The sequence below is a fragment of the Eschscholzia californica genome, unplaced genomic scaffold (genome assembly GCF_041429995.1).
Source record: "Eschscholzia californica isolate CP2 unplaced genomic scaffold, dmEscCali1.0.p SCAF_5, whole genome shotgun sequence".
NCBI classification, from domain to species: Eukaryota; Viridiplantae; Streptophyta; class Magnoliopsida; order Ranunculales; family Papaveraceae; genus Eschscholzia; species Eschscholzia californica.
The window spans coordinates 22,771,130-22,780,077 of record NW_028238472.1 but is presented as its reverse complement, the minus strand read 5'-3'; the positions used below and the strand labels follow the sequence as shown (position 1 = coordinate 22,780,077).

Genomic DNA, 8,948 nt, shown 5'->3' with positions numbered 1-8,948 from the left:
GCAGAAAACATACTAAGATTGAGAACAACATTGGGATGTTGATAAACAGTTTTGAAACTGACTCAATGGCCACACACAAAAGGAGAAAATACATTTGGGCATCAAAGATCTATGAGCATAGATCAAAAGGATGATAGGATTAAGTTAAGAAACTTACTACGCTAAGATTCTTAAAAGTCCAAATACGAAAGACTCTACAAGAGAAATTCGACCCAAGTCTCATGGCATAGAGCTTTGCAAGACTCAGAGTCTAGAAGTCCTTGACAAGCAAGCACGCATGAGAAATATGCCTACGATTCGAGCATACGATCGGTCATGTTGGACATGATTTAGCGTCAACATCCGAATTCAGATAGGATAATCTGAACCACAACTGAAGAACATTCTGAAGAACTTGGGAAAGTACTTAGGACGAGTTCTTGGTACGAAAGTGCAAATAAAAAAGTTGAAAATGTCATACATTGCAAACTTCCAAACATGGAAAGAAAGTAGGCTGGAAGTGTTACGAGGTGGGAACTGTTGCAAACTCTACAAACGAAAGAATATAATTAAAGCTCTAGAAGCTTCAAAACTAGTAAAGGAATACTAGAAATTATCAAAGAAAATTGGAGGAAGAAACCTTCGATTAATTGATAATAAGCGAAGTTTAAACGTATTAGATCCGTAATCAACTAAACTGTCACCTAAGACAAAGTATGATTAGAGTCGTACAAAGGTCTAAGGCATGAGGTATATTCTAGGAATAATCTTCACTAGTAAATTGAGCAAATAAAAGAGTTTACGGGAAAAACTCAAATTTACGAACTCTTGTTATCGGAAATAAACAAGTTGTTTATTTCGTCGTCTACATTTGGTTTAGTATTTAATCGACAGTCCAAGGATAATAAAATATTTCAAATAGGTTTATCAGATACGTGATCTGATGAATGAAACCCTATAAGTGAACTTGAAATTATTTCCTTATCATCTCCCTCGTCCAAGTCATTGCATGAACAACAATGACTTATGAAGACTAGCACGTGAGATTGAAAAAATAACACTGTCTCATGACCTATGTGAATAGGATATTGAAGTCGACTTTTAGAGGTTTGATTAACCCATTTTAGGGGTTTGAGAATCACTAATGACTAACCCATCACTCCCCTAGGTTTGCTAATACACAAATGGGGGAATCCTAAGATCAAGTTTTGCCTTGGAGGTGCATTTAGGACGTAGACGGGCCAAATCGGGATGTTACTCACATCTATGGGCCAAAACTGAATTACCCACAACAATATGCCCGGGTAAAAACCCTAAAACTAGAATGTAAATATTCATCTCAAAAGAGACAGAGAATTCCGTATATTGTCCATGTCACTTTCTATCTCTAACAGAGAAGGGAAAGAAAGAAAACTGGTTTCCATGAAAGGGGATTTTTGTTTAAGTTAGCAAAAGAATCAACTAAAGCCAGAATAGAATAAAAAAACTAAAGATCAGTGATTAAAAAGAAAAGGAAAAAAACGAAGATTAAGAAGTCTGATTAGGTAATCGAATTCTGTGATTCTATGAAGCTTGTATATGGTTTTTCATGAGTAGTTTGTAAAAAACTTCAATGGTTTCAATCAATCCGGGAAGCTGATATAGTTTTCTTCTTCTTCTCCAAAGGGTAGATTGAATTTTTGATATTACCTTCTTCTTTATTTTTAACAGAGACCCATTCTCAGATTTAGAATTTGTCTTGATAGATCTTTTTTTTCTATTCATCTGTACTGTTCTAATTGATTTGGTAGATGATGCTGAATTGGTTATTATCTCACAAGTATCAAATCTGATTAATACTTCAGATCTAGTGAACGGATTCTGTTAAGACTTGGGAAGTTTTGGCGTTTCGATTCGATTTTGTTAGATCTGATTAGGAGAACAAGTCGATTGGCTGAAACTGTTGTATTAAAGATGGATTTGGATGAGTTGAGGTCAATTTTGAGGAAGTCTCGTGTGGATGTATGGACGTTAATCGATACAGCAATCTCTATTGCTTCATCTGATAACAGAGATGAATTGAAACAGAGAAGAGATGGAATTGTGGAGAAGCTTTACGTTTCTTCTGTTCTTAGTAATGAATCATTGAGAATTAGTAATGAAATTAAGGAGAAAGATAACAATAGTATTGATGGAAAAAATTCAAGTCCTCTCTCAATAGATGGAGATGATTTTCAAGATCAGATATTTGATGGTTCAAATGATGAACAGACTAAAATTTTAATGATCAAGGAATGTCTTGAAGAACCTAATCAGGTCTTATTCTTTGAGTTTTATTCATTCTTTTAGGTTTATAAATAATTTGATTTTCTAAATTCTAATCCCTTTTGTTTCTTATATAAATTTTAATTTCAGACTGAAGATTCTCTGGTTAATCTGCTTCAAGAATTAGCAGACATGGAAATTACCTTCCAAGCTCTCAAAGTACCTCATTTCTCTATCTCTCTCTGATTCTTTCTATTTCTAACTTCTTATCTCTCTAAAGAAAAGGGTTTTGATTATTTGATTAATTGATTCAGGAAACTGATATTGGAAGGCATGTGAACCAATTCAGGAAGAACCCATCTAGCCAAGTTAGAGGATTGGTGAAGGAACTGGTCAGGTTTGTAGAAAACAAAAAAAAATTAATGACTTCAAATGAAATATAGATGGAAGGAATTATTGAAATAATTTCGTTTAATTATGGTTAAATTATGATGTTTTATAGGAAATGGAAGTATTTGGTAGATGAATGGGTGAGTTCGAATCAACCTCGACAAACTGCAACCTCTTCATTAATAGGTCTCAAAATCCTGTAACTTAATTCTATAGATTGGAATACAAACTTGTAGAATTAGAAGCAAAATTAATTCAAGAATTTGAACTAATGAAATGGGTCATCAATGGCCAAGCAGATGGAGACTCCCCAATACAGAATCAATCCAAACACAATCAAAATGGTCATCACATACCTGATTTTGCTTTTTCTCCTAATCGAAACAGTAAGTTTTATCAGTCATTATCAATTCATTATCATCAGCAACCTTGTTGACCTTGTTGATTTTTCTGTTTATTTGCTTTTGGTTGAAAATAACAGATGGGAGCTCTGGTTCTGATAAATATAACTCAGAAGCCGAACCAAAAATGAAAGTAGCTCCTACTCGAAGAGATATACCTCCCAAGTCAAGTCCAACAGTCCCTTCATCTTCATTTGCTCCCAATGTATGATTGCTTGATTTTCTCTCTATACTTCATCTATCTTTTTTCTGTCAGAATAGTCCTATAAACTTAACATGGTATCAGAGTTAGGTCCTTACATGATATGTTTATAAGTACATGTGCTCCATGTCATCCGAAAAAAAAAAGACACGTGTTAGGTTCAAAATATGTCACATTGGATTCAGGCACTCCAACAACTAAGAATATAATGTGTAGGTTCTGTCCACTTATTGCCAATTTGTTTTGAGTTAGATGATCACAAACATAACAGTCTCATCGTTCTCTGTCTAAAATATATGGGTATGGTAAATGGGGATTATTGCAGAAAAAGGACAATCAAATTGATCCAGAAAGGCTAGCTTCAGCAAGAAAACGTCTGCATGAAAATTACCAAGAAGCACAAAATGGTTTGTATTTTAATTATTCAGAATCTATTTTTTACTTGCCTGAATTTGATTCTTGTTCTTCATTTTATTAACTATGGTTGGGATCGATGTGTTTTCGTGTACTGAAGCGAGAAAGGAAAGAAAGATTCAAGTAATGGAGATTCATGAGCTACCAAAGCAAAAGAACTCTTACTTCCCCAAGAACAAAGGCAATTTTCAGTCTAAACACTGGTGAAGTGGTGAATAAACTAGTCACCTCTTCCTCCTCTCTCTATACTCTATAATATACATAAATTTTAGAGGGTTGAAGCAACAAAACGTGGTCTACCCTCTAACTGTCTGTCTCTCTAATTTCTCTCTTTGAACTCAGTTTTTGTATGAGGTTGAGATTTTCAGTTTTATCTCAAAGTAGAAAGAGTTGAGAAAACTAGAAATTCATGGTGTGTTTGGGTCATTGGGTGACTCTGGAATACATGGCTTCATCTATCTTTGTGATTTTTCTAGATCTATTTCGTACCAAATAAAAATCTTGTCATTCATGAATGTTATGTTCACAATCATCATTAGAAACTAAATTGAAGTTCTAAGGTTCTTTGAAAACAAAAAAATATAAGGAAAGTTTTAAAGGCGTATTTCATAAAGGGCTATTGGATCTCATTGTTATTGTGTACCCCATATTCCAGCAAAATGGTTAGAAGGGCCTCATCTCAAAACAGGTATTCTCACATTTTCTTTTCAACATAAAATGGATCTCATTGTTATTGTGTATTTTTCTATTCTTTCTCTGCCTGTTAGAGAAAGAATAGGAAAATACATTGACAATAACACTTCTTGCCCTAATTGCACATATACAGAATCATTGAGCACGCTCTATTACATTGTGCTTTAGCTAAAAACATATGGTTCCACTACAATATCATCTCTGAAAACATTACTTCTATATCTGACTGGATATTTTCATGGGAAGTAAATGATAACGGGTGTTATACCAATGAGAATATTCACTTTGCGATCATATTATGGATCATTTGGAAAGTGAGATGCGATCATTTCTTCCAACACGAAATCAACGATCTCAATAAAATAATCAGGATGATTGAAAACTTTCCTAAAATCAAGAAAAAACAAGAGAAAATCAAACAAAAAACTAACGAGAAATGGCAACCCCCAGCTCAAAATTTCATAAAGATTAACGTTAATGCATCTTTTATTAACCTAACATCCAATATTGTAATTAGCTTGATTGTTCACAATGCAGAATCAAAATTTATAGCAGCACAAGTAAAATCTACCAGAGCCAGAAATAGTGAAGAAGGAGAGGCTATGGCGATATTATTTGGATTGAATGGGCAAAAGAGAACAACCACAAGAATATCATTATAGAAAGCGACAATATCAATCTCATCAAACATCTTCACAATAAATACCACTCGCTTCACTGGCAATCCCTGATGCATATACGGAAAATTCGAGAAAGTAAATACGAATTTGAAGCGGTGAAATTCGAGTACACAAAGAGAGAATGCAACTCCAGCGCAGGTAAATTAGCAAAATGGGCGAGAAAAAAGGAAGCTAGTAAACAGTGGAGGAATGTCCCTTGTATGTTAGTTAATAATTATTGTAATAACTTTGTTATTTAATATATGAATTTCTAGTTCAACAAAAAAAAACATAAAATGGACCTTCCCAAGTGGATTTTATTACATTTTTTTTCAACTCAAATAGGTGGATTTAGGACCAACTATGTTATAACCTTCAGTTGAAGTCTTCGGAATTAAATTCCAAGTTCAACTTTAAAACATTGGTGTTGATATCTGTAGAACTTGATCCAAATTTTGTAATGGAATCTGGGGAGCCTACCGATTTTAACTCAAAACGTTGGAATAGAATTCGGTCTGAAACCACCGATTTGGGTGCCTTGCAAAATCGAGTAAAGAGGGTGTGAGGGCCGAAGTAACACTTATGGGAGGCGCCTTTAAAACTTCTCAAAATATAAAACAAAAAATATTTAAATTTAAGAAAAAATTTAGACATAAAATTAAATATTTCAACAAGTTAAAAGTGTAATGAAAAAAATAAGAAAATGAAACTAATAAAATGAAAATTTTAACAAGCTAGAATTTAAAAATATTAAAATATTTTTAAATTCTTAAACAATTAAAATTTAACAAAAATAAGAATGATAGAATATTAATAATCTTAAGAATTAAAATTTTACAAAGTTAAACCTTTTGAACATCAAAAGATTTAAAACATAAGAAATTAAAATATAAAAAACTTAAGAAATTAAAATATGAAAAACTAACTTATCTTGATTTAGAATTTTGTAAAGAATATTTGAGTATAAGGTCCAAAACAGGTGGTAATTATCCATATATCTACTCTTAAACCAACAACATGACTTGTTGGATCAGAGCATAGACGAGCGAGCAGAGCCCAGGTAACAAGGAAGCCCGTCATAGGGAAGTCGACTGAAAGTGATTATAACCCAAAATATAACATGAAATTGAAAATTAGTTCAACAAAGTAAATTTGGTGGGCCCCAAGCCATTATTTTATCCCCATAGTGTCCTTATGTTAATATATTAAAACCCACTAGTAAACCCAAAGTTTCTCATGGTTGAGTTAATCAAGATATTTAAGCTTGCGAATGGATATCTGAATATTCGACATCCGATCCGTAACCGCATTCGAATTTTAACAAAATATTGGAATTTCGAATATCGGGTACGAATTCAGATATTCTTTATCGGATATCTGCTTATCGGATATTGGTTACGGATACACCAATATCTGATCCAATAAATATTCGTATCCGATAGGTAATATAAAAAAAAAAATTATTAATAATAATATATAAAATATATGGTTGAGATTTATTATTTACATCTAATGGTTAAAAAATTTAAACTAAATATATAAAATTTTGTTTTTGTTTTGGATATCGGATGATATCCGATATCCGTTGATACTATTGGATGCGGATTCAGATATTGATTTATAATATCCGTCGGATACAGATATGCCTATATCTGATCCGGTAAGCTACCGTTAACATGCGTAAAGATATTGTAACAAAAAATCATATCTCCAAATTGGTGCCAAACAAATTTTGTTGCCTAAACCAACTGCTCGTATCTCCTTAATATGCAATAAACGAAACTATCTTACCTTTCTATCTTTTAACAACCTCATGAAAGTAAGATTTTAGAGTTTGCTTTGAATCTTTATTTATTTAAAAAATACACATCAACATATTCATGGTTAAGGTATATCCATCTTAAGGTAAATTTTCTATCTCTACAATCTTTTTTCATTAAAAAATGCACATAAACTGATATATATATATATATATATATATATAATATATTCTGCTGATATTTTGAATAAGTTTTTAACGTTTCACTGATTCTAATAGCATAATATGTATGACATGTGTTCCAACTTAGAGTAGGTTAACAAAATTTTGAATGTTTATTTAACATTTTATTGGTTCCAACAACTTACTTAGGTATAACATGTTTTTTGAGTTACTTGGATTAGATTAACACAATTTTGAAAAAATTTGTTGCAATTTATTGACTCTTACAACATAATTATACATATAACATATTTTCTGACTCACTTTGAGTAGGTGAACAAAATTTTGAACATTTTTCTACCATTTTATGTGATATGCTTACACACTTATTTATATAAGTTGTTGAATATTTTGAAAATCTTTCTAGTCTAATATCACAATTGTGTAGAACATATTTTCTGATTTACTTAGATTAGGTAAACAAAAGTATGTGAAATTCCCATAGAAGATCTACCACATAACCGTTATTTATTTTCTTCAAAATCTTGAATGGACCATACTTCTTAGTATTCAACTTATTATAATTACTTACGGAAACACGATCTTTTTGTAAGAAAATCATCACTTAATCACCCTCCTCAGACACCTTTTCCCTACGATGCTTATCTGTCGCCGCTTTGTTTTTAGCATTAGTCTCCTCGAGGCAAAATTGGACTTCATCGTGCATCATCTGAATCTGTTCTACCATATTTTATGTTGCTTAACTAACTCCCGCTCCCTTGGGTAATTTTACTAAATCTACAGAGTGATTAGGAGCTTTCACATAGAAGACAGAAAAAGGAGTGCTCTAGGTAGCAGTATGTACTGCATTGTTCTTGACAAATTCTGCTTTGGTTTATTTCCACAGACAAAACGAATCATGTTACCTAAAGTTTGGTTGGTCACCTTTGTTTGTCCATCTGTTTGGGAATGGATTGTAAAACTTCTATTTAAGGAAGTATAAAAAATCTTCCATAAGGTGATCCAATAATGGCCAAGAAATTTTGAGCTCCGATCAAAAGTAACCGATTTAGGTATTCCATGTAACTTGACAACTTCGTGAAAAAATAATTTTTCTATGTGTGTGGCATCAGAAGTTTTCCTACACGGAATAAAAGGTACCATTTTGGAAAATCTGTCGGTGACCATAAAAATAGAGTCCACCCCTTTGTGCTCGAGGAAAGCCTAACACAAAGTTAGATCCTCCCAAATCTCTACAAGAATAAGGAGGGGCATAAAAAATCCTCTATTTTGAGCCTGACCCTTTGATACGTGAGGAACGTAGCACTTCTGGACATAATTCCCCACATCTCTCTTCAACTGCAGCCAAAAATATCTACTCAATAAAGTAAGTATTGTTTTATCTCTTTCAAGATGCGCTTCCAATCCATTAGCGTGTAAGTCCCGACTCAAACTTTCATGTAGCGATGTTTTGGGAATGTATAATTAAGCTACTGCCAGTAAATAAATAACCATCCGAAATAAGGAAATTTGCCAATGGTTGACTCTTTGTGAGTTTCATTGCTAGAAACGATCAGTTTATAGCACTCTAATGCGATATCAGTAGCAACCCATCGATTTTTAATCCATTTTTGGCTGATTAGGGTGAAGCTCAACCAAAAGGTCAGAAATTGTGAAAGTATGTTTTACCCTCGACCAAAACAAATTTCGACCAATGTCATTCTTTTGAAACAAAGCTCCGGGGGATCTCATGCAGCTTCTTCTTCCAAACTACAATTCATTTAGATTGAATGGTGTATAACTTAATGAATTTTAAATCTAAATTACTTACGAATATATATCCTGTAATCCTTAATTATTCAATTAACCTAGTTTCTTTAGGGAATTTCTTAATTCTGTCATCTTAATTCTGTAATCCTTAAGTGATTTTAAATTTAAATTACCTACGAATATAATAATTATCATTCTTTGAGTTCATTGGATGAACAAATCTCTTAGACCTATTAATGTATCGTCTCTGTAGATAGTTTTTCTAGTGTTTCCCG

General features: G+C 32.6%; 1 protein-coding gene across 4 annotated transcripts; it reads left to right on the top strand.

The window, feature by feature from the left end:
• Window positions 1-1,315: 1,315 nt before the first annotated feature.
• LOC147537854 (Transcription elongation factor (TFIIS) family protein) lies at window positions 1,316-5,279 on the top strand. Of its 4 annotated transcripts, none has more exons than XR_015225116.1 (10): window positions 1,316-1,523; window positions 1,770-2,274; window positions 2,374-2,442; window positions 2,538-2,620; window positions 2,726-2,799; window positions 2,913-2,999; window positions 3,095-3,219; window positions 3,542-3,623; window positions 3,731-4,318; window positions 4,861-5,279. XR_015225116.1 is itself a non-coding variant. In XM_086639969.1 (9 exons), the coding sequence occupies exons 2-9, from the start codon at window positions 1,933-1,935 to the stop codon at window positions 3,835-3,837; spliced, it is 969 nt and encodes a 322-aa protein (XP_086496095.1). In that variant the 5' UTR covers window positions 1,316-1,523; window positions 1,770-1,932; the 3' UTR covers window positions 3,838-5,279. The 4 variants fall into 4 exon arrangements, 2 of the variants coding, with proteins under 2 accessions (XP_086496095.1, XP_086496096.1); XR_015225117.1 differs by having other exon boundaries at window positions 1,325-1,523; window positions 1,824-2,274; XM_086639969.1 differs by having other exon boundaries at window positions 3,731-5,279.
• The last annotated feature ends 3,669 nt before the right edge of the window (window positions 5,280-8,948 follow it).